The sequence below is a fragment of the Aptenodytes patagonicus genome, chromosome 8 (genome assembly GCF_965638725.1).
Source record: "Aptenodytes patagonicus chromosome 8, bAptPat1.pri.cur, whole genome shotgun sequence".
Lineage (NCBI taxonomy): Eukaryota > Metazoa > Chordata > Aves > Sphenisciformes > Spheniscidae > Aptenodytes > Aptenodytes patagonicus.
Genome location: NC_134956.1, coordinates 14,147,414 through 14,172,314, shown reverse-complemented (window position 1 = coordinate 14,172,314; position 24,901 = coordinate 14,147,414). Strand labels below are relative to the sequence as shown.

Below are 24,901 nucleotides of genomic sequence, written 5' to 3'. Positions count from 1 at the left end.
GGCAGCAGTAGCGGCAGCTTCTCCCCAGGCCGGGCGGAAACGGCACTGGGCGCACGGGGATCCCCGGCGCCGGCGCCAGGGGCGCCCCGGACACGCCCACTCCCGCTCCCCGTTGGCTGCCACGGCGCTACGCCCCGCCCCGCCGGGACGCCCGCCGCGGCCAACGCCCCACCCACCCACGCCTGCCATTGGTGGCCTCGCCGCCCGGCCCCGCCCACGCTCCCGCCTCATTGGGAGCCGCGCGTCAGCCCCGCCGCTCGCCTCACGGTCCTGGGGTCCCATTGGCGCGCGGAGCTGCCAGTCGGCGGGGGGAGAATGGGACGGCCGCCAGCGTCGACGCGGTGCAGCCGGGCGGGCTGCGACAGTGCCTGCCGGCCGAGCCGCGCTACGTGCCGAGGGGCGGGGCTGGCGGGGCCCGTCACCGCCCCCGCCGAGGCGCCGCTCTCCGCGGGGTAACTCCCGCGTCGGGACACGTGGCAGAAAGAAGGGGCGGCGCGGGCGGCCGGGATTCCTGGGCGGCAGCCGCCGCTGCGCCGCGCATGCGCGGGCCGGAGAGGGGGAAGCGGGCGCGGGGCCTGCCGCTCGGCACGTCCGCGCTGCGGGGGGAGGGGGCGGCCGCTGGGCCGGGGTCCCGTCAGGGGAACCCGGGAAGGCAGCCCGCCGCCCCGGTCCCCCGCGGGCGGGCTCCCTCGGCGGCCGCCGCCTCCCTCCCGGGCCTCGTGGAGCGCGGGTGCCGCGCCACGGAGCTGCTCTGCTCCGGCGGCCGCCTTTTCCCCCCGCCGCCCGGCGGGCCCTCCTGAGGCGAGGGGGGGGGCAGGACGCGCGGGGACTGCCGCCTTCCGCGCCCTCTCACAGGCCGGGGCCGGCGGGGAGAGGTGCCAGCGCACCGCTGGAGCCCAGAGCTGGCTGGTTCTCCGTCCCCGTGAGCCCCAAACAAAGGGTGTCGGGCGCTGACCGCGGGGCCGGCTGCCCGAGACGGAGGAGCGGCCTCTCCGCGGGAGGGGCGGCGGGAAGGAGGGGCGCGGGTGCGGGAGGCCGAGCCCCGCTCAGCTGGGCAGGAGGGACCCCGCGGCACTGGGTAGGAGCCTGTGCCCGGCCGAGGGGCTCTCCCTATGCTGGTGCCCGGCGCCTCTCCGTTGGGAGGATGCGGCGCGCACCCGCCGCTGCCCCGCGGGACGGGTCTGCGGAGCTATCGGCCGTCCTCCTGGCTAGGCGGGGGAAGGCAGGCCGCGCCGCAGGCCAGCCGCCCCTCCCGCTGCCGGGGAACGGGCGCCCCGCAAGGAAGGCCAGGCGCAGGCGGGCACGGAAAGGCCCTCCATGCCCTTGCCCCCCGCTTAAACAGCCTTACAGACTTCGAGACCGTAGGACGTTAATTACCGCTTCCAGTTAACGCTGCGTGCGGACTACACGAACTAAAGGGAAGGCGAACGGAGCCCGAGTGCGGGAGGAGTTGCGGAACAAAGCTGGAGGCTGCGCAGAGGGGGCGGCGGCCACCGCCCCGCTCCCGGGGTCGCTCGGAAGAGGCTGTGCCGCGTACCGGGGGCGGCGGGGCGGGCGGGCGAGCAGCCGAGCCGAGCCGCGGGAGGCTGAGGAGCAGCCGACGCCTGAGGGGCAGCTCGGCCCAGCCGCCATCTTGTGCGCAGCGCCCGCCGCCCCCCGCTATGGCGGCCAGCCCGGGCCCACCCTCGCCCGCCGCCACCCCCGCGGGAGGGAGGTCCCGGCCGCTGCGGCGGGACCGGAGCGCGTTCGCGGGGCGGCGCGGGGGGGGGGGGGAGAGGCGGCTCCGGCGCAGGTGTCGCGGCTGCCTGCCGGGAGCTGCCGGGCAGGGGCGGCGGTCCCCCCGCGGGGCTAGAGGCGAGGGGCCGGTCACGGGGCGCTCAGCCATGCGTGCTGCAGGCACTGGGCGGCTGTGGCGCGGCGCTCGGGTGCGTACTGCAGCGCCGGCAGGAGGAAGCTGGTGAAGGGAGTAACCTCGTGTTTTGTCCAGTTGTGTCTCTCCGCCAGGACGCTGTGGAGGCTGCGGGGGGAAAGCCTGGAGATCCGCAGGAGAGCGCCTAGCAAAGACAGCGTAAGCACAGTACCTCAATTACACTCGCGAGACTGAGAGGCTACCGCTCCTCGCCTCATACAGTTCATCCAAAGCAGCCGGAAGGATCCCTTCCTTCGCCTCTGAATCTTCCCGTCTGTAAGCTTCACCTGCACTGCCCCTTGCAGGTTTGGCTCTCGGGTGTTTCTCAGAAATCGTCTTTCCAAGCTAGTGTTTGGAGTCTCCCCATTGCTTAGATGAGAACATGCCAAGAGTGAATGAAGTGTTCCCAGAATAGCCGTGCCAAAGCCATTGCTGCTTGCTCCCTGTGCCTGTCCACACGCAACCCAGAATGCAATGGGCCATTTCAGTGCCAGAGCTCGCAAGACGCTAATTTGTTTTGTGCCTACTAGCTCCATGGGGCCCACAGGAGTGCCACTACTGACCCAGAAGCTATCCTTGTCCCTGGGAGTACCTGGTGTAAATGTGATTTGGGTCAGGCCAGTTTGGTTCACACGGAGAATGAATATAGAACAAGAACTAGTTTTGACTCATTTCTTTTGAGCACCATAGAAGGAATAAGTGTGAGCAAAGGATCTGAATGTGCAGGGAGGTGCTTGTTGAACTGCAGCATGGGACCAGCACTCAACATTGAATGAATTGTGGGTAGGCTGAAGCTGTGTGGCTGGTGAGCGTGAAAGCAGAGGAAGAGGAGGATAGGCTAAATTGCAGAAGGATGGAGTCATGTGATGCCTTGAAGTCAAAGACAAAGATTTCAAGCCTAGTGAGTCAAAGGGAAAGGAATTGGGGAGAATAAAACAGAAGAGATGTTACAGTTGGGTCAGAAGACTAAATATAGCAGCCACGTTGGAAGGATGGAAGGGTACGAGTGTCCCATTCCTGATCACCATTGTTCTCTGCCAGTGAACAGGTGAAATCCAGGCAGTTACACACTCTTCAGCCTTCCTGGCGTGTAGCTATTTCCTGTCCGTATTTCCATTCTCTCCAAATCCAAAGGAGAAAGAATGGAAATGTTTTCCCTGTTGGGTGTTTGCTATGACCGTTTTTCAGGATTTTGCATTCATCCCCGGAATGCTCCTGGATTGCAAAGGTGGGCAGGGAGTGTTACTGCTCTTTATGATACCTCCGCTTGTGTTTGGTCCCTGCTTGTAGCTTGCGTTGCGTAACATAACTTTTGGGATGAAAACTGTGAGCTGAGTAGGAGTGTGTCAGAGATCCACAGTGTTTTTTAGAGTAAACTTCCTTACTCCAATTCTTACCTGGCTTGCTGAAGAATTTTGTTGACTTGTTCCAGGAGAAGGCAATTTGAGGAGGAATTCTTCCCAGGAGTTCAATAATACGAGCAACATGATCTAGACAGAGGGACACATCTAGATTCAAAGACTGTGACACTTCCGTCAGTGAAATGAATAAAACTGATGGAGTCCTACCATCATCTCTGGAGAAATATTTCCCAGGTTGAGGATCAAACAGACGCTCCCCAGTTGCCATTTCAAATGCCTAGAAATGGAGTAGCATTGTTAATTCACTAACTGACCTGGAGTTTTTCTTCCCCGTTAACTCTGATAGTACCAATTTCCCTTCCTATCACACAAGACTGATCCTAAAATATGGAAATATTCACACTGCTTTGATCTGTACCATGGTGAAACAGCACCTTTAGCTCCATCAGGATGAAAACTAGTACGTGCCTGATTCAGTCAAGTCTGTGAGTTAAACATACATGGAGTGTGAATTGCCTTATAGCATAAACTAAGAAGGAGTGAATTTTATCAGCAGCATACTTTCAATCCAAAGTGAATGCGTGCAGACAACCCCTTACTGCTTCTCAGCAAGGAAGTCTTGCTCCCCATGCAGTGGGTATAGGTAGGTGCTGAGGACACGCTGCCCCAGCCTGTTAGTGTCAGTTATCTCCCGTGCGCACACAGCATTGTCCCCAGTCCTACCAGGCAGCCCATGCTCCAGATATCCACAGGAGTGCCGTAGTCTAATCCAAGAAGCACTTCCAGGGCACGGTATGGCTGGGTCTGTATCTCCTTGGAAAAAGGCTTGTACTGAAACAGAAACAAACTCCCTTTGGTTAGCGTCCTTAAATGAGTAACGGCAATGCTTGTGGTCACAAGCTTCCCGCACGGTGAGGACGACGCTGCGGGGCAGAACTGAATACATGTACTAAACTCTGCGCAGGGCACGGCAGGCACATTCTCAGCCCTACTGACACCAGGGTGAATTTATCTCCCAACATTTCACACTGAACACGGTTTTGAATTTCCAATTGTAGGGACTAACTGCAAGCTGAAGAAACGTCCAAAGTTGACAGTGTCTCCAGGAGTACAGGGCCCAGCTCTGAGCTGGGAGTGCTGAACATAACACCCCCTGAAACCGGTATCTCTTCAGCACACTGAAATAGCTGTTCAGCTGTAAAAGGACAGACACGCAGGGTGGGATGGAAAGAAGCACACAGTGTCCCGTATCGTCATGGGATTGAGACTCGGAGCAGACTCACTGTCCAGCACGCGCTGCCCAGATCTGCAATTTTCACTTCCATGCTCATTAAATCAGATTCTTCCAATCGATTGCCAAGATCACCTCCTAGATGGAAAAGGCAGAGAGAAACCAGGTCTTTCCAAAGCAACAGGTATGCATCACTTGCCACAAGAGAGGCATGTATGCCTTCCTTTAAATTTTTTCAGCCTAAAAGGTCCCAAAATGCTTTTTATCATCAATAAAATGCCACCTCTGTTTTTTTTGAGGAAACACAAAGGAAGAGCTGGTATCCAGTCACGATCTAAGAGGATGTCTGGGAGGACAGTAGCTTGGAGTGGAGCGGTGTGACCACGTGCTCCTGTCCTGCTGCAAGGTTCCTCTAGCACCGAGGTTAAATTATTGTGGGCCCAGAGGAGAGCACATCCTACCAGCACTGGTCAGACACAAAACATCTGTCATGCCTCCTTAGCCTTCAGCAATCCTGGCTGTCACAGACCTTGGAGACAGGCTGCTTGGCAAGCACCGTAAAGGTTACATTTTCATGTGATCCTGGAAAAGGGTAATTTTTGGTTTACTGCTTTACAGTGAGCTGTCAGTCTGTGCCTAATATTGCGCTTTTCTGCTCCAAGCAAAAGACTCAGTCACTAATTTAGCATTCCCCAATTGCCCCAGAGTTTGAGAGACAAAACGGCACCGTCATGGGAGAAATGCTCATGGGACAACATTGGGTGAGGATAATATAAAGGTCTCATTGCTGGGAGATGAGCTGATCTCTCGAGAAACTCTCCAGCCCTACGTCTTATTCGATATTCACACCATTCTCTGCAAATAAATTATGTCTCAAAAGGCCTTGAAGATTAGCAGTACATACAGGTCTCCCACAAAGCTCAGAAATACGGGAAATAAAGAGCAGAAGCGTCATACAGCTTTCTGATCAAACCATTTTGTATGTAAACCTTTCAGTGGCTGAAAACGCCAGACACAAGGGAACTATCCTGTACCTAAAGCCATAAGAATGAGCTCCGAGGTTGTGGTGGGGCTGTTAACAGATGCCCCTGATCTGTAGTTGTTCTCCACACAAAGCTACCTGCAAGACCACATTTCTGTAGGTGCCTTGAGTAGCTTGTAGCCACTCAGCCTGATGTTTGTATTAAGCAGAGATAGGAGAGGCCTCTCAGCAGCATAAGCTGGCTGGACTGTTTTGTACTGGCCCTTGCAGGAGATGGGACCCTTTTCTAAGATACCTGTACCTGCTGCCTCTCTGTTTCCCTCCTGGCAATAAACACATAAGTCCCTTTTCTTGTTAAAAAAACCCTGGAGTGCTCACCTGGTCCCTTGAACCTCAAATCTGTCCTCTGGTTGCAGTCGAGCGTATCGGGCAGAAGCCTTTGGAGGCTTTTGTCACGTCCGTACAGCAAGACGTTCTCCGGTTTGATGTCCGTGTGGATAATGCGGCAGCGCTTGTGCAGGAAGTGCAGCCCTGCCAGCACCTGGGCGAGCAGGCAGCAAGTCACGTCAGCAACGCGAGGGTCCCCACCGCCTCCCCTGCCCCAGCAGCTGTCGGTGCTGTCAGAGCAGTCAGGCACAGTAGATACGCAAGTTGTGGACGTTCTGGTATTGAAGAAAGGGGGCACTGGTGATAACTATCTGCAGTAAATTGTTTCTGTGTAGTGAGTGCCCTGTACTAAGCTGGAGGTGCAGCCGGCAGAGCGGTGACATTGATTGGGGTGGCCCTGTGGGAGCAGGCACAAGGGGTTTCATCGCGAGAGGCGGCAGGAGGAGTGGGTGCCGGAGCCCCACGTGTCCAGCACGCTGAGCGAGAGGGGGCCTGGGGAGCCCAGCGGGGAAGGGGCTGTTTGGGGGAGGTGGGGGTGACACGGAGCAGAAGGCAGCGTGAAGATACACAGGTGTCGGCATGGATGGGCAAGCCCAGAGAGATGGAAAGAGGATAGGGCTACAAGGAGGCATTACGATCTCAAAGCCGAACTTTCTCCCGAAAAAACACTCCTGTTCGTGTGGCCGTTACGTCCTCGGACCACCATGCCTTCCTGCCGATTATCATTCGAATGGAAGTTGGGGGCCGGTTATAGAGTGACATGGCACGGGAGGGCGTCCCATCGTACAAGGAAAGAAAAGGAGGTACAGCATAACCCAGACAGGAGGAGGGAGAGACGATGAGCGAGTGCATGTAGAGAGGACTTAAGGGTAGTGCAGGAGAGCCATGTAGGGAAAGAACGGCTTACGATGGAGCAGGGAGAGTCTGGCCTGTCACAGGGGAGAGATAAACAACACCTACCAGAGAGAAACAGTCGCTATCAGAAATCAGTAACAGCGAAAATGCTGCTGGGAGATTTTTTTTTTAAACACTCTGGTCAGTCATAAAGGGCTGGCAAATATTCTCTGTATTATCAAATTCTATTCTGGCATAAACACCAGCCCCGGGGAAATACCAACCTTAAATGGTAACTGTGAAACATGGGGAAAGATTTAAATAGCTAAACTAGAATGAATCAGAAGTAAATACTGCCCCAGAGCTGATCTGAACGGGAAAGAAGAGTCTGAGATTTTACAATTAAAGCGGATAAGGGAATGGATCAAGCAAAAGGCTTGGGTGTGAAATGGGGCACATAGATTAATGCCACTACTTTTTGTGTAACTTATTCAGGTGTTAGTGGAGCTTCTTTAGAGGAAGAAGAGGCTACTCCAGAAAACAGGATGAAGGAGGAGGTGGTTTTCTTTCTTAGTGTCCCTAGAAGGGCACAGGAGTCAGGGCAGCAAATCTTCATCTTGGCAAGTGTGCAGACTTCTGATAAATCTCAGCATGAGAGGCAAAATGTAATTTTAACTATTCTGAGGCCTCACTCAGGTTTCCCATTCCTTAGCTATTCCCAGCTGATGCATAAGAAACTCAGTTTTCACAATCTGTCTGATCAGCACACCACATCCTTACAGGAGATGAAGGAAGAGTTGGCTCTGAGTAGGAAAACCTCAACATGGGTGGAGGACCAGCCAACTGAACCAGCAATTTAGAAAGCCCTGGAAAGACATCAGTGCTGAGGGAGACCTCGAGCAGCCTTTGGTGGTACCATGCAGAAAGCTGCTGGATCTGCCAGTGCTACCCGCAGCTGGATGCTGAGGCAAATGCCAGTGGACTGGCATTGCTTCCAGAGGGGACTTCTCAGGGCAGCAGGAGGGCAGAGAGATACATGGTTTGCCCACAAGAAGCATAACTATGGCAGGCTGTTTGTGCCCCCGCTACTCCTGCGAGCAGCCGAACTGCTGGAGAATTCAATGATTACTGAGGTGATGGGAACACAAGTGCCACCCCTGAATCCCTGGTGCAGGTCTGCGGGCTGCTGACTCTTCATGGTGGTGGTCCTGACTCCTTCCCAAACCCGATGAGACTACAGGCTTGGGCAGTAATGCACAGTGCCCCTGTATGAATGGGAATGTGGTGACTTCCCACTCTGCATTTTATTTAATGTTTTCTCTCCTTATACCCAAAAGAAATAGTTACTGTTTTCCTTAAAAAAATGCATGCCTTGGGCACTCGCTCTGTGTTGTCCCTTTCTTTGCAGATGCAGTCATGGAGTTCATGGCAGATGACCCCAGGATGAAGAGTACGGCATGTCCCCCAGCCAACAGTCCCTTGGTGCCCTCACCCAGTTCTCACCTGCTGTAAAGATTTTTTCACAAAAGGCAAAGGCAGTCCCTGGGCTGCGTAGTTACCCATCAGACACCGCAGGGAAGGACCCAGCGCCTCAAATACCAAGCACACATGTGGGAAAGAGTCAGGGATTCACTAACAGAGAGAAGATGCTACCACCAGCCTTTTGCCCTTCACCAGAGCAGCCAAATATCTCCTTATCCAACCTCTCCCCTCCAGCCACTCCATGTGCCCCAGTCCAGCTACTGCCCTGCTCATCCTCCTCACGGGAGCACAGCGCTCGGTTTTACACCATCCTGCGACTCTCCGAGGCAAGCCCAGGCTTTGCTGACCCAGAGCTACAGCACTTTCAGCAGAAGGATATGGAAGCCGTTCTCTCCAATCATTCTGAAGTCGTCTAACAAACAGACGATGTTTTCTCCTGCCTGGTCCTTCTTCCTCATACTGCTCACCTGAGGGGGAGGATTCCAAGAAAGCTGCAATTAGAGACATATATATGCACAAGGACATCTTGCACCTGTTTTATCCCTTTCTACAGACTTTCTCTTCCAGGAGCTGGCACTTCATGACAAATCCCAGGAAAACAGCATCAGGAAAAACAGACACCAAGCACACAAGCAGAGTCTGTTACCAAGGAATGAGTTTCTGTATGTTGTCTAGCTCTTGACCAGGTGGGACCGTCACCCTCACAGTGTCCGAATAACTCAAACCGATCCTGCTAATAGTGTTTAGCACACTTCCCACTGCTTATTCTATCCCATGCAGGCCCAGAAAGCGCTCCTGCTTGTGCTGGAAGGGGATTCCCGCCAAGCTCTCTGCTCCAGAAGCAATGGCTGTCCATTTCCTTCACCCTTCTGCAGTCTCTGCTCCTTGTCCGCAGAGCAGGGATGGCCCTGTCCCTCCCCTGCTGAAAGTAGCAGGCTGGGACATGGCCTTTTAAAACCCACACCTTCCCTTCAGCAATTTCTCGCAAGGGGCTACAGAGAGGCAGAGACCTTGTGGTTGTCTTTGGCCGCTCAAAGGCTACCTGTCCTACCAGGGTAGAGAGCAGCTTCCATGTCTGGAGGAACGAAGCAAAGTAGGTCTCTTTGGGCTGAAAAAGGGTTGGCAAATACTGCAGAGATCTATCAGATACGGAGTGGTGGCAGAGGGGGTGAACACAGATCTTTTGTACAAGAACCAGGGGGCATCAAACCTAGCACTTGGGAGGTTCAAAAACAAAGCAGAGGAGATGGGTCTTCATGCAGCACATGGGTAATTGGTGGCAGTCCTTGTCACGGGGGGCTGTGGATGCAGAAGCCTGCAGGTCTCCTGAAGGTAAAGTCATTGAGAATTACTGCCCACACAGACCTCACCCTTGGCCCAAGAAATCTCCAGCTAGAAAGTGCTGTAGGCCAGGGGAGCATTCAGTGGGAGCAGCACCTGGTGCTTAGCTTGTTCATATACCCATCTGAATATCTGCTGCTGGCCCAGGGTGCTGGGCTGGGTGAATCCCTGGTCTGCCCAAGCACGGGTGCTACGGTACCCCCAGCTCTTGCACCAGCCCTGTACACCTGCGTGGCAAGGTGTGTCGGGAGTTTGCTCCCACAGAGCACTGATCCTGGTACAGCAATTCATAATTTTTTTTTCTCTTCACAGCCATAACTGTCGGGATTTTGGTTTGGTGTGTTGTGCAGCTGCCAGATCCGCCTGCACCAGCACCAGGAGGTTTGTGCTGGCACGACAGAGGTGAGCAGCTGTGGAAGCAGGGGAGACCAGGTCGCCTCTCCTGGCAGCTTTGCAGGCACCCACCACCTTGTGCTGGTGGAACAGACCTGGGAACCAGCTATATTCTGCTGAATGGAAGGTGTGTCTTTCAGAGAGAATTAGTAATAAATTAAGAGTAAGGCTCGGTCTATATGCAGGATTGTGCTGATGTGTAGAAAAGCAGCCCTCTGATTACATTAAATGAATGCCACTTGGTACTTCCTCTTGCATCACGAAGTCTGGCTCACGTCCCTTTGGATAGGGCCTACAGATGCACCTACAGGTGCAAACTAAACCTTTCTCAAACCTGTTGGAGAAAGGCCTCAGAGTAATTTGAAATGCAAAATTTAATGGCTTTTACTCCTCTAAAGCTGATGTAACTTTGTATTTAGGCAAACTTGATGAACTGTAACCACGAGCTTTCTAGAACTAGCAGGTCAAGCCACCTTCAAAGGCAACTAGCTGAGACCCAGATACAGGCACCGAATTACCACATCCATTAGCAAAGGCAGGAGGAAGCTTTCTGACTTCAGAGGTTTATTTTATTTTTGCTACATCCTGCTTTATTTTTTGCAGATATTTCCTTTTACTTCCGTATCAGTGTCGTGATAGAGCAATGCCCTCTGAGCACGGAACGACACAAATACAGTGGACACGGTCCCATCTCCTACTTAAGAACATTACCACTTTTTTCTGTTGGTTATTCTCCTTATCTTTCTGCAGGTTCCTCTAACTTACTGGATTTTGGTCTCAGCTGAAAGAAATGGGCTGACAGGGCAAGTGGGACACAGCCAGCATGTCCCAGTATGACAGTAGGAAGGAGAAGGTGCTCGTTTCAGAGGCCAGTGCTGAGCCAAGGCGATTTCCATGAATTATCTAACTTTTTTTTGTTTTCTGTTCCCCACCTAGCTCCTCAGACTGAGACCTGGAGGGAGAAGGGATGATGAGGCTGATACTCAGGCCTGAACTCAGTGGCCATCCCTGTGGAGCAAAGCACAGAGCCCCAGAATATACATACGCAGCGGAGGAGAGCGACCTCGTCCTGGGCAGCCTCAGCAAAGCCTTCCCTGCTTTTCAGGACCTTCACAGCTACGTGTTTCTTCCTCCTGGGAAATGAATCACAGCTTCCAGCCAACGCATGCCAGTGTGGCCCTAACCAGCAGCACCCTTCTCCCAGTCACCCAAGCCCTGGGCTCCGCGGGTGGGTGCTGCCCTCCTGCAACCAGCCTTGCCGTTGGTCTGCAGCACGCCAGGCCCGTGGGCATCCCTCCTGGTGAAGCTGCCGGCATCTGGCAGCACAGCTGCCCCCAGGGACCAGCAAGGGGCTGGAGAGAAAAAGGCAGAGCATGGACACTGCAGGGTCTAAACGAGAAGAGCGAATGCAGAGCAAGGGCTGATCCCACCTCATTTATGTTCTTTAGTTTCCGAGGACCAGCTCTGCTCATTGCACCCCACCAGTCTCGCCGCCAGGTTTGCCCTGTGCTTGGGGGATGCCGCTGTGTTCCCAGGCAGGCAGCTGCGCTCTGCCGCTTCTGCGAGAGGGGCAGGTCCTGCCCAGGAGATCAGCCACCCTTTCCCACCTCCCCGAAAGCTGGTCAGCCCCTCACCTCATGTCCTGGCACAGCCAGACGGTGGCAAAGGCGCCGTGGCCCAGCTTGCACAGAGCCTGGTATCGCGTGTTGAACACCTCTCCTTCCCGCACGGGGTGGTGGCCTCCTGTGGGCACCATCGCCAAGAGACATTACTGACATCTCTAAGTGCTTTCAGACTGACAGAGCAGCTGAGGACAGCCATCCTCCCGGAGGAACGGCTGGACAGGTCCCAGTGGCCTCCTCTAGCCTGGGAAGAGCCTGGCATGATCTTGGCTCTGGAGCCACGCGCCCGAGGACTGACCTGTGCGCTGGGCTGCCGGCACCTCCTCCTGCACCCGCTCCTCCATGGCCCAGCGGCGCAGCAGATCCTGGCACGAGGGACGGAGGCAGTGGGGAACCGGGTCGTGGGGCACAGGTGGTGCGATCTTCAGCGTATTACTCCTTTAAAGAGAGTTGGAGAGCTGCAGGGCAGCTGTACCTCTGCTGCATGCCATACACATTGACTCCTTCTTCTACCCCTGCTCTCCCCTTGCCCCCTTCCTTCCCATCTGCTTCATCAGCCCCTGGAGTTGGGCTGTTACAAACGCTTTTGGCACTTCACGGAGGCAGGGATTATTTTAAGAGTTCAGAAGAGTAAAGCTGGCAGGCTGGGGCTGGGCAGGGATCATGGTGGTGTGCGGCCAGGCCAGGGCCAGGGCCAGGGCCAGGGCCAGGTGGGAGTCTCAGGTTTCCCTGTGCCTCGTGTGGATTTTCAGGGGCTTAGTGGGGACTGTGGGATCCCCTCCCGTGGCCGCAGCCAGGGAAAGCACCCGCTCCCCATCCCCATCCCAGCTGAGGAGGCGACACGTCTGGGCAGGAGGAGCCTCACGCTCCAGATGGGTGTGAAGTAGAGCCTGTGTTTTAGGAACTGCAGCGCTGCACATCTGTCCACAGCCCAACCCCGGGCCAGAGCACGGGTTTACCACTGACCATCCCGTGACACCCCTGGAGGGGGAGGCTGTTCCCAGGGTTTGTTGCTATGACAGCCCAAGGTACAAACACCGAGACAGCGCAGACAGACTGATGCAACTGCTGTCCCCCCGCCCCACAGCACTGGTGTAGGATTGGCTTCAGCACCGGTCACCTGAAATAGCAGCCCAGAACCCGTGTTGCTAATGGAAATGTAGATGTAAGCTGCGGTAGCTGGGGTACTCCCAACCCAGCCTTTCATAATTTGGAAACGTCACTTGCTGTACGGCCAAAGCTTCAGGCGAACACGCATTGCCAGAGCTCGTGACAGGTCATAATAATCCCAGTAGACCATTAGCATGGGTAGAAATACTGACCTTTAAATCCTTCAAATCAGGTCGCTAAAGCTAAGAGCTTGTCTGCACCAGAGGGTTTTCAGAAATAGTTATAGCGGGCTGGTGGTGGTGGTGGCAGCGGGAGCCGTGTGACAGGGAGTTGTTCTGGGACAGTAACACCTGCCAGGTGCTGAGACAGAGGCGTGACTTCCTCAAAAGACAAAGGTTTCTTTCCACGTGCTGATGCTCCTCTCCCAGCACAGCAGCCAGAGATGCAGCCTGCCTTTGGGCAGCGAGCAAGCTCCCAGCACATTTCTAATTAAGGGTCAGACTGGGCTGGAGACTCTGATCCTGTCAGGGACAACCCAAATTGCCAGAGCTGACGTTGCTCCATTCACAGCAGTCTCAAAGGAGCTCAAAATCCCTCCCCCTCCTTATATTTTTACACCTCTAACCGTGGCATTTACGCTATTCAGAATCAGTCTCTTTTAGGCATAAACCTCCAGGATGCTGCAGGTCCATATGGCCACTCTTTTCAGCAAATGCTTACTAACGTCTTAGCTATGAAACAGAGGTAAAATCAAAATTTTCCTATTTGTGCACCAACTGAGCATATCGGTAACCTTGCAAGCTCCTGCACCACCAGAATCTACCCAAACCCTCTTCGCTCACTTCATTAGGACAGCAGGGGCTGATCCTAGAGCCAGCCAAGAGCCTTAAAGTTTTTATGATATCGCTCACCATTCACCTGCCAAAGGAAAATTCGAGCATGTGGGGATGGGAGTTCAACAGCATCTTCCCTAGGTGGATTGTTACGGCAGCAGGAGACCTCGGTGGGAAAGAGCTGTCACCGTGACCCAGTGGTTAGGACCCACAGACTGACTCAGAGTGTAAAACGCATCCTAGCGCTAGGGCTGATGGAGCTTTTGGGCAGCTCACCGGGCCCTGGTGTCCTTCTCGCCGCGGAGGCGCGGCAAGTCTGTCCTTCAGTGTGCGAGACTTTACCTCCATCCTCTCTCGTTACGTGGATACACTGGTAAAGGATGAGGAGCGTTGCTATGCAACTCGGTATAGGAGAGTGAAACCTACTTTTCTAAGCTTTGTGATAAAGGACGATCAATGCTTTAAAGTCCTTCATTGCTTGATGTCTTTATGTTAAAAACAACTGTTATTTTGCTTTTGTCATTCAAAGCTACGTTGTGCTGAACCTACTGGCTTGCTGCAGGCCTGGACCGGGTCAGAGAACTTCAGCCCAAAAACATACTGGTCCTGGCTGCTCTGCGAGAGCCACGTGCAGGGAGCGGTGCTTCGCCTCTGGCCTGGACAACTCTACCTGACCTGGACGGAACGGCCTAAGGAGCTGCCCACCACCAGTCATGCCTTACAATGCCTGGACCTCTGGAGTCGCAGCGCTCACCAGAGCAATACACGCCTTCCTCTTCTGACGAACACAGACCTGGCAAGCCCTTGCTGAGCACAGCATCCCTGCAAGTCGCAACATGCAGCATAAAAGCAGCCCCATCGGCATGCGGGGCTCCAAGCCCCAGGGGCCCTGCGCAGACTTACCGTGCAGCAGCTCGCAGGCAGGGCACGCCACTCCGTTTGTCATCTGGCTCATTCTGGAGCTCCCCAAAGTGAGATACCAGCTGGTCCTGCTCTCCTTTTAGTCTGCGCTGCCCGGGAGGGGTGTCCTTGAGCAGACCAAACTCTTCTGCATCGTTGGATGGATGTGGTGAGGAGCAGGGCAGGGTATCGGATCACAGCGCTGTTTCTGGGAACAACCTTGGCTTCGGGATAGCAGGAGACCTAGGACAGCTGCGGTGGATTCACTTTACTGCTGGCCTCTCCCTGCCTCCCCCCGGCTTCCCTGGCAGCAGGTCTGTCAGCCTACTACTGCTCCACAGTCTCCACAGCAACTATTTATAGAGGGAAATTCACAGCTCTACTGAGATGGAGACGGAGAAATCCTTCCCCTCTACTCCACCGTCCCCAGACCCAGAAACCGCGGGGCTGCCTGGCACTTCCCACTGCTCCCGGCAGCGTGTCGGCAGGACTTTTGGCCCAGCCTTGCTGCTGTGGCACCGTCTCCTGTCTCTGCCCGGCACAGTGGTCCCCGACCTGTGCCTGGCAGAGGGGACAGGCTCCCCAAGCCCACCTGTGTGCCACGCTGCCCGACCTGAGGCACCCCAGCCGGGTCCCCCAGCAGTACCCACATGCAGCCAAACACAATCGCAGCACAGTGCTGGTGACCACAGAGCCCACGCTTCCCCCGTTCCCTTTTTGTGGGGAGCAACCACGACAGCAGCATCCTCCCTGCAGCCCCGCTCGCCCTGCCCCACCGAGGTGGGACCCGAGCATCCCAGCACCCACACGACACCGAGGAGCAAATGGCCACACACAGTAAAAAAAAGTATCACACTTTTTTTCCCCACTGCCACATGCTGCAGCCTTGCACCAGAGCTGGGCATGGCGCGGCCTCCCCCTCGCTGGGGCCCTGGTGTTGTACAGCTCAGGTTTCCTCGCTGAGGCTGCACAGACCAAGCCCCAGCCCTGAAGCAAAGGGTTAACGCTGCCTAGCAGAAGCTCTGCTGCAGATCCAGGCTGCCAAAACGAGGTCGGGGCCTCCCTGAGCGCTTCTCCCCCTTGCCTGTGCCCCTCTCCTCTCACCTGCCTTCCCCACGCTAAAAATAACAAGGGAGGGGGCAGAGGCTGCACCAGGCTGGGCGCTGAGGGAGTGCCGGGGCAGCACCTAACCCCTAAAAGGCCAGCAAGATGGAAAGGAGGGCCTAAAGCCATGACATTACCTGGGTAAGAGGGGGGAGAAGCAGACTGCGTCCAAAACTCTGCTAGTAAAGGAAGGGGGGGGCAGGGGGAAAGGCAGGATACATGGGCCAGGAGCCAGCTGTACGTCTGGGAAGAACTGTGCAATTAGTTTAAGAGTGAAGTTGTTTTGCTAATTTAGGAACACTGGTTCCCGCCTCACGCTGGTGGACAACGGCAACTAACATAAACTGTACCTTGAGCAACCCCCTCCCCGCTTACCCGCCGTGGAAAACCACGGCCGGAGCTGTGAGGTGCCACACGCCCCCGCTCCCAGCCCTCGCAGCCCCGCTCCTGCGGCCGGGATGGTATTTGAGCTCTGGAAACTGCTGAAGTGCCACGACGTAGGAGCCGTCGGTGGAAGGCGGCACAAGGTTATCTCGAAGAAATGCAGCCGACAGCTCGCAGGCTATGGAGGGGGGCAGGGGGGAAAAGCCCCACGCTCCTGGCACGGCTCCCAGGTCCTGGGGCTCAGGAGTACACAGTTTCCACTTGGGAGGAAAAAAGAGGTGGACAGATTCTGGGCAACTGCATTATCGTGCAACACAAGCATGACACGCAGGTTGTATATTAAAATTTATTGAATTATTGTGTAAGAATTCTCTTTATTAAAATCATTTGGACTCTAAACTGATTATTTACAGACAAAACCTCTTATATCACCAATAGATTCCTACATCTCAGAACAATATCTACAAACAGTTATTACACTATGTAACAAAATTCAGATTTTTTTCAAGCTTTTTATATTAATTATTAATTCCAATTTGAGAAAGACAGTACCTCGGGTGCTCTGAGCAGAACTCAAGGTGTGGCAGGGCATAAATGCAGGTCAGGCCATATCGTAACAGACAGAGACACCAAGTCGCAAGGCTGGGAGAGGGCAGAGTCACCAGGACAGAGGACTGGGAGAAAGACCTTTAGAGCAAACACACTGGGTGTTCCGGAAACCAAAAGAATCATCCCGACAAGAAAGGCACCAAAAAAGCAGCATCTCGCTGCAATCGGGGCACACCCTGAAAAAGAAATGGCATTCCACCGAGGCAGCAGCATCCGAGAGCCCTCTTACTTTAATTAAAAAAAAAATTAGCCATCACTTCTACCAGAGGGGAAAAAACACAAACAAAAAGAGCTTCCAGGTACAGCCTAAATTTGCCACCAGACAGATGAAAGCAAGCGCTCTCACATCTACATCGCGTGGGTGCCAGCTACTCTTAGTTGTGCCAACAGGAGAGACATTCAAATACACTAACGGATATTTATCTTAATACTGATCAGTTCTCGGCGTTTCATCCAGACCACGGTGAAAGCAAGTTTCTTTCTCTGACCGCAGTACTAAACAAATCTTAATGCCTGCCATTCAAGAACATCATCTTTCTGAGAATACGATTAAAGCGGCGACATCCCCTTGCAGCACTTGCGTCTTGCAGAAGGGGAACGGTCGCTGTGGCAGGGCGCTCTCAGCCGGTGCCCACAGAACTTGCTACCTGTAAGAAAACGGGAACATCCAGAGAGGATTCTCCATCCTTGAGAAGGAACATCCGTCTCCGGAGCGTCTGACAAGCTGGTCATGTAATCAGGCAGAGACTGGAAGAAACTTGGAAGGATCAAGAGAAATAAATAAATAAGTCTTCCCTGCAATAGGGAATTTCATAATAAAACCTGTTTTGTGCAAATTTAAATGTAACAGAACGCTGTCGTAGTAACGGATTTTGCCATAGGAGAGGGGCATGGACGGAGAGAAGAGGGCCATGCCTAAACACCCAGGTTGATCCCAGCGAGGGGCCTTCAGTGCGTGTCCGCAGGGGAGGAGGATGCGGGTATCTAGAACACCAAGGACAGATGGATGGGAAGAGGCGGGCACTACCAGCTTTCCACCCTCACTGCACGTGCGCTGGGCAGTGCCTCCTGTCCAGCTATGCAAGGACAAGCTCAACATGTTAAATAAGTCTATCACCTATGTTTAGCTCTATTTTTAAGTCTTGATTATTGCTCTAATAAAAGCAGACTTTCACAGACACACTCAGAGAAAGCAGATCATTTCCAACATCCAGGAGCGCTAGTGAGAAGCAAAGAGGGTGTGGAGCCCACTTACCCCACGGCCTGAGTCAGCCACCTGGGCAGAGGCTGCGCTCTCAGCAGAGACACCTGGACTCCTGTCACTACGATTCCAGGAGAGCCACCAAGTCCTCCTCCCTTTGCCGATGTGAGGTGGATCCAGAATTAAGCCCCAAGCCACCCTGTTCCGGGAAAGCACAGAGATAATTCTGCAAAAATAGGGGCAGACATTAAGAGTCTGCAGAGCCATAAATCCAGCAGGAGCCTGTGGCTCCTGGCAGACACTCAGCAAGCTGGAGAGGCCACAGGCTACGCCTTGCTGCCTGGGGCAGAAAGTCCATCCGTCAACGCACAAGGGGACGACGCTACTCTGCCACTATGCCTGCACCTGCCTCAAACCAAGGAATCGCCTCCTGCAGTTCCGAAGGGAATGGGCTTTACTAATGTGCATTGTATCTGCTTTTTTCCCCATCTGCCAGTCCTTTCCTCCACCCAGCTTTTTTTGGGCTGGTTTAATCAGATTTGGTCGAGACAGAGGTGTCAGAGATGCTAAGTTCCCATAAGTTTTGTGGAAATGGGTCGTCAGGCAGGAGCAAGACCCAAACTGGTGCCCACCTGGGGGAAGAGAGGCAAACTCTGTGCCCCCTGCCCCCCCCCCCCCCCCCCTTTCTGCCTGGCAGGAGCCAGCCAGCTCGCCTGCTGCTCTGTACAGCAGGACAGAGTATGGCACAGGGATGTTGGCCATACTCTGGGCACACAGAGTACCTGGGAATACTGCTGAGAGAGGGTCACAGGAGAGAGCTGGCTTTGTCGGAAGGGAAGCCAGCATCAGCTTGTTGTTATATTGCTCAGAGAACAGTTTTGCAACTGCGCAGCACTCGCACAAAGCCACAGGGCTGATCTGACAGGCCTGGAATTGTGCAATGTAAAGAGAGGTAGGGACATGATCCTGCCCTGTTTTAGCTCTGGTCCCTCCTGGCCCGCACAATCACCACCTCAGGGATGTGACAAAGGAGTCAGACCTGTCTACCTGCCCCAGGCACGCAGGACATCAGCGTGGAATTAGCAGCGGGGGGTGAAAACGAGTAGGGCACCCTTATAAATAGGAATTCGCTCCCAGAAGGGCAGAGTGCTCTGTTCACAAGGCGCAGGAACTGAGAAGGGAGCAGCGAGGAGCTGCCCAGTGACAGCTGGCAGCTAACGGTGCCTGTGCCTGCTCCAGCCTCTCCTTCCTCGCACGAATCACTCCCGTTTGCAGGACACCTGACACTCCTTGGGAACGACGCAGTTGTGCTTCATGGCTTCCTCGAGTTCACAGCTCACGAAATAACCCTTCTATGTGCCACAACAGGAGAGTTTGGGAAGTGAAACTGTGAGTAAGGTGTAAGGCAAGCCTAACAGAAGAGCACACAGCTAAGCCTTGAACTGAGCTGTGGGGAAAAGCAAGCTGCTGTTACGACAATGGAGACATCTACGAGTTATCCCTGCAGACAAAGCAGTGGAGAAAACTTTGCTCCAGTGCTGACAGACGTTTGTCAGTAGAAGTGCACAGAGATACTTCTCCAGGAAAAGCTTTGTCTCAAAGCCACAAAATTAAACATTCTCCTTTAGCATTTAAATACATTAACTTTCTGAGGGTATTTACAAGTCCAGTTCAGAGCAGCAGAACAGCCAGACACTGGAGGAAGGGGAAGTGGCACAAGGCATTTGTTGTGCTTTTCCAAAGAGCAGGGCAACCTCTGACCACAAGGAACCAGGAAGACGGATCCCGAGCTGGGTCAGCGGAGACTGAGGCGAGCCAGGCAGCGACTCTCACATGCTGAATTTGTCCTGAGGGAAAGGGTGAGGGGGTGCTGTCCATTTACAGTAGGCCCCTGGGCAAGCGCGCATGCTGGTGAGCACGTTACATCCAAGCAGGTGTCGCGCACGAGCTGTCAGAGACCAGAACACTGGGGAGCAAGAGACCTTCGCCATCGGACGCTCTCCTTTCTATGTCCAACATCCGGAACCAGTGGGGACATTGCTGCAAGGAAGTTTCTCAGATGGGACACTGCAGGAGTGCTCGCTAGCCGGGGACAGAGGCTAGCACAGCTGTCAGCCTGGGGAAAGCTTCCTGCATCCCCGCTGAAGTGAGCAGCTGCAGTAGGGGAGTCTCCCAGCACTGGCAAGGGCATCCGTGCAAGGCCGAGGACTCCACAGACACGCTGCTCGGTGGTGTCACCTGGCTCTTCAACAACGTTGTTTGGAAACTTGGCACGTTCATGTGACATCTGTAGGAAGGAGCTGTGTGGTCCCCCTGACAGTCTGCCAGAGGAAAACCAAAGTTCGGGTTTTTTTGTTTTGTTTTGCTTTTAAAAAGAAAAAACTGTAAAAAAATATTCTCTGAGATGCAAGGACGCTTGTACTTTGTACTGCCTTGGCCATCCCCATTCATGTCACCCGCGGGTTCCTGGGAGAGTCTGGTTCCAATGGCAGCAGGACACCCTGTGTATAGCTAGGACGAGCACTGTCCCCGTTCAGCCAGGGGAGAGCAGTCTGTCTGCGCCTGTCACAAGTCTGTGACTTTATTCTCCACAGCTGCTGCGATCTGTTGTAGTCTATATCCGAGCTGCATCTTCTGTGCCGTTGGGTCTTCTTCCAAGGCAGTAATGATCTGCAACGAGACAGAGCTCACTGGCAGCCTTTCTCCAGCACGCAACACTGTCAACCAGCTCAACTCCATGCACAGCGGAGAGCCCCAAGCTGGAATCCAGCGTACTCAAGACTAGAGTGGGTACGTAGTAATTCTCAAATTAACCGCAAAATAAGTATTCTAGATTTGTCCTAATAACTTATAAACCTCATAGTGCAAAAAGAATGCTAAACTTCTCACCTGAAAATGTTATCTTTAGTAAGTGAATCTGAACTAACTGCATTTCATTTTTAAGTAGAATATTTGGATACTGGAGTCAAAAAAAAGAAGCGTACGTGAAATCCCAACAGCCTCCAAGTTAGAGATAAGTCCTTTTTTGTGATTTCCTCCCTCCCTCTTTGATAAGAATAAAGCAAACTTACAACGTGAAAGTTACACGTGCCAGTGAAACAATACACAGCGTTGTAATAGTCTGGCTGCTCTTAATTATTAATTTTTAGATTTTTTTTGATTGGACGGTAAAAGGAGAAGGGCACGTTCATACCTGCTGGAGACACACGCTCACCTGGTCATAGTACTTATTGATGTATTTGTACAATTCATGTAGAGCCACCAGGGAATTGAGGTCACCTGAGTAATTCTGAATAAGAGAGGAAGTTAGACAAAACCGTGAGACACCTAACAATTGTTCTTCTAAATTCTGCGTCCTCACAACTCATTAGGAAATGTGCCTGTTGCACAAAGCAACAGGAAAGGGAATTCACCAATGGTTCCTAGCAAAGGAAAAACCACACGTACTCCTTGTCCTGAATCCTTGACTACGCTTTTCTCTTCAGTGCTAGCTGGGCAGACCCTCGCCCTCCCAGTGGTGCCACAAAGCAGAGCAGCCACTGGGAACGGTCAGTATTTCTGAGCAGAACTGCACACTCAGCTGGAATATCCCATCTTTGCATTACTAACTTTCTATTAGACACACAGGTGAGGGGCCAGGGTGACTTCTGAAATAAATAATTTTATTTACCCGTGATAGCTCAGCCAGGGCAGAGTTCATCTCCTGGTCACTGGCAGAGATGGTCTGACGAATGTCTGCGTAATACCTATAGAGTGGTACACAGGCAATTAGAGTATAGTTCCTCCTAGCCTCCTTCCTACTGCTTAAACCACGACGCCTCACATTCATTGCTTACCTTTCTACCATCTGCTTGTAGCGAGGAATGTCCCGGGCATAGAGCAGCTTATTGATTGGAGAGTCCTTGAACATGCAAAACCAGAATTGATTACAAAAAGCTCCTTCATCATGCTGTGGACTAACCTTAGCAGGTAACACCATCACTGCTATTTTCTGTCCTTCGTTCAGGATCGGGAATTTCTGTCCTCTGCATGGAGAGGCACTTCAAACACCAGGCTCCCTTCTAGTAATGCAGTCTGAGGAACCATGAGATGTGTTGGTGAAGGGACTTCTGGGATCCCTAGTCCAGCCTTCCACTTGGAGCTGGGTGATCACCAGTATGAGATCACATTGGCTATGGCTTTGCACAGCTGATTCTGGAAATCCTCCAGAGATCCACCCCCATCCCATCTCTGGTGACCTGTGCAGGGCTGCTCCACCCTCAGCACAGGGCGGGTAGTGGTGGTAAAAAGTTTTTCAATGGCCAGCCTGAATCTTCCAAGATGCATCCTGTGACTTACACTGTCTGCCATAGCCAGCTAGAGTTTATTTCTGTCCCTCAAGTAGCTGTAAGCTGTAAATAAAAGCACCCCTCGACTTCTTTTGTACGCTAAACAAAACCAGCTCCTCCTCTTTTCCCAGGAGTCCCCGCTGAGTCGCTCTCCAGTGTTCCAGTGGCACACGGGGGCAAGGAGCGGGCACGGCATCCCAATGGCACTACACAGGCATTATTGCCTTCCTGGGGCAGCACTGCTCAACTGTGCCAACCATGCTCCCTTCTCCCTCTGTACTTACCCGCCCTAACTTATGGTCAGCTATTGTACAGGAGTCCATGAAGGTCTGTGCAATGACCAGGAGCACAGCATCTACGTTATCTGACGTCTGCACATCAAAAACAAACTGGGGATTCTTGATGATGTTGATCCAGAACCGCAGGGGCAGGCTGCAGAGAAGACGGAAGCACAACAGGGTATCAGCAAAGGTAGCAGCTATGGTGCTGAAAGATATTCTGCACATTACTGCATCTCCCAGCTTTGCCCTCCCAGCAAAACCAGCTTTTCACACCATGCACTGCTGCCTTGCACTCCCATTTTGCTCCTCCTCAGCAGGCAAAGGTGGCTGTCACTTTGCAAGTGATCAGCTCTAGACAGCTTAGCAGTGCCTCCTCCGGGGCCCACAGGAACACCATACCTGTTTGTCTTCCAGATATGGATGGTCTCAGGGTCTGCGATCCCATAGTGTATCGCCTGCTCATCCAACAGGTCAAAGAAGTACTTGACTGCCAGAGGGACAGGGCGGTTGGTACTGAGGATCACCTGGAACAAGTCATCCACAAACTTCTGCAGAGTGCCCTGTGGAGAACCGAGCAGGACAGAGTCAGCGCAGGCAGAGGAGACTGGAGAACCCAGGCCCCAGGCAGATGAGAGGTTACCCTCTGCTGCTCAGCAACCTCCCCTCACCGGTCCAAAGCTACCTCCCCTCCGCTTCAGGGAGCGGCAGCAAAGGAGAAAGGAGGCCCCGGTGGTTTCTGGAACAGAGGCCAGGAAGAAGCTCATGAACAAAGCAAAACGCGGAGGGGAATCAGATGTAGTCAGAGCCACTGCAGGTAAAGGGGAAAGCTTGCAACATGATGGAATGGCACTGAACCACAGAGACTGCCTGGTGGAGGGGACTGCTGGCTGCCAGCAGCTGTATTCAGTCGGACAGGAACAAGGAGAAGGGGTTTGCTCAGCAGCAGGAGGAAGGCTGTCCCTTGAGGAACGGTACTACTGCAAGCAGGGCATTGCTGGGGAACCTGGATGCCAAAAGCTGATCCTTTCTTGAGAACAGAGCAGAGGGACAAGTTCCTGAGTCAAATTTTTAACAATGACACTGGAATAAAGCAAAAAGGAGAATGTGAGCAGGCGCTATGCCTGATTTATGACTGCAGCTGAATCTGTACATGGCTGGTGTGTACTATTAGCATCATCTTGCTGCAGCAGGTAACAGGTCAGTCCTGTCTTCTTGGCCCTGGGTGGGGTGGAAGGTGAGCAGACATGGCAGCCCAGGGGACACTGCTGCCAAAGAAACTCTGCTGCGAAGCACAGGGTACCTGCTTTTTTCTGTGGGACACACAAAGACAAACATGGGGTGGACACAGGGATAAAACTGTTTCTCACTCTTCTAGAGGCTCTGCAGAACTCAACCCATTAGTAGGAGAAGTTCGGCACTGCAGGGCTGGGATCGAAGGGGAAACAACCAGCACGTGCATCAACCCAGGCAAAGGGGCTCTTCATCTTCATACACATCCCTGCAATCTGCCAGGGGATATGAAGGAAGACAGGATCCCACGCACAACACAATCTGTGCTTCTTCTCACCTTCATTGAGAGTAGACGTGTCAGATAGATCTCCGGGATTGCCTTGGCTCGCTCCCGATCTCTTAAGCTCCCACGCCGATGCTTGGGAAGCTCTGGCTCTTCTGTTGGTTTTACCAAGTGCCAAAGTTTGATCCCACCTTCATCTGCATCCTCCAGCATTGGTGTTTCTAAAACAAGCAATTGTTTACAGATGAGTGTCAGTTCTCTCACAGTAGAGCTTGGCCAGGTGAGCCCCAAGGAAGCAAGATTTCACAGTATGATAGAAACACAAATGGGAAGGAACCTCTGGAGGCCTCTATCCAGCCTTCTGCACAGAGTACAACTGTTGCTAGCACTACAGCAGGTTGCCTTTGTCCACCCAAAACCTTCAAGGTCTTGGAAACTTCCCCAGAGATCCCCCACCACCCCAGTGGTCTGTTCCAGGGCTGCACCACCCTTTCGCTGAAGAAATTTTTTTTCCACATCCAGTTTGAACCTGTTAAGCTGCAGCCTATGGCTATTGTCCCACGTGCCACAGGAGTATCCATGGAGCTGTTCACTCTGCCAGGCAGTAAGGTAACTGCCTGGCATCCCATCGCCACCCTCGGGCCACGCTCAGCACCTGAGGGTATTAAGACTCCTACAAGTTGCAGACTGTGCTCTGCCCTAGAGAGTCAGACCTAGAGAATTGTGCTCATCCTGCATTTTCATGCCCAGCCTGGCTTTCCTCTGCTCTTACACTCTTTTGCTTTTCTCTCATCTCACCTGCCCAAGCTTTCAACTTCCTGACAATCCTATGAGGGTCCAAATCATCTATCAGCCTTCTATAGCAGCATAAAGCTGGGGCTATGGCAAGAGACATGACCCACTAACTGGCAAGTGCTATGAAATCATTTTATGAGAACAGGACATCAAACTCACTCTCTCCTGGGATGTAATCCTGATTCTCCCTATGGATGTGCTTGGTCAGGCGTGGGACCAGTGCTACTGTTGCTCCGTCAGGCACCTGCACACAAGCAAAAATCAACATTCAAAACAGATGTCATGTTTCTCATCAGCACAA

At 53.5% G+C, this 24,901-nt stretch overlaps 2 protein-coding genes across 7 annotated transcripts in view; both read right to left on the bottom strand.

Annotated features, from left to right (window-relative positions):
• Positions 1–1,866: 1,866 nt before the first annotated feature.
• Positions 1,867–14,440, bottom strand: LOC143164330 (SRSF protein kinase 3-like). Its single transcript, XM_076346793.1, has 13 exons — positions 14,389–14,440; positions 13,564–13,570; positions 11,841–11,980; positions 11,555–11,663; positions 10,966–11,053; positions 8,566–8,653; positions 8,208–8,314; positions 5,862–6,024; positions 4,554–4,639; positions 3,994–4,101; positions 3,478–3,547; positions 3,307–3,399; positions 1,867–2,054 (listed from the first exon to the last, which is right to left on the bottom strand). Exons 1-13 carry the CDS (start codon positions 14,438–14,440, stop codon positions 1,867–1,869), a joined length of 1,299 nt encoding a protein of 432 aa, XP_076202908.1.
• A 1,765-nt stretch (positions 14,441–16,205) lies between these two features.
• PLXNB1 (plexin B1) overlaps positions 16,206–24,901 on the bottom strand; it is an 83,648-nt gene continuing 74,952 nt past the window's right edge. For 4 of the 6 annotated variants that reach the window (XM_076346439.1, XM_076346441.1, XM_076346442.1 and 1 more), the window contains 8 exons: positions 24,760–24,844; positions 23,860–24,026; positions 22,692–22,852; positions 22,296–22,443; positions 21,520–21,584; positions 21,354–21,429; positions 20,898–20,972; positions 16,206–20,353 (listed from right to left, as the gene is read on the bottom strand). In XM_076346439.1, coding sequence (XP_076202554.1) covers positions 20,249–20,353; positions 20,898–20,972; positions 21,354–21,429; positions 21,520–21,584; positions 22,296–22,443; positions 22,692–22,852; positions 23,860–24,026; positions 24,760–24,844 — 882 coding nt within the window. In that variant the 3' untranslated portion in view covers positions 16,206–20,248. The remainder of the gene's footprint in view (positions 20,354–20,897; positions 20,973–21,353; positions 21,430–21,519; positions 21,585–22,295; positions 22,444–22,691; positions 22,853–23,859; positions 24,027–24,759; positions 24,845–24,901) is intronic. The other 2 variants (XR_012996033.1, XR_012996034.1) reach the window with 2 other exon arrangements.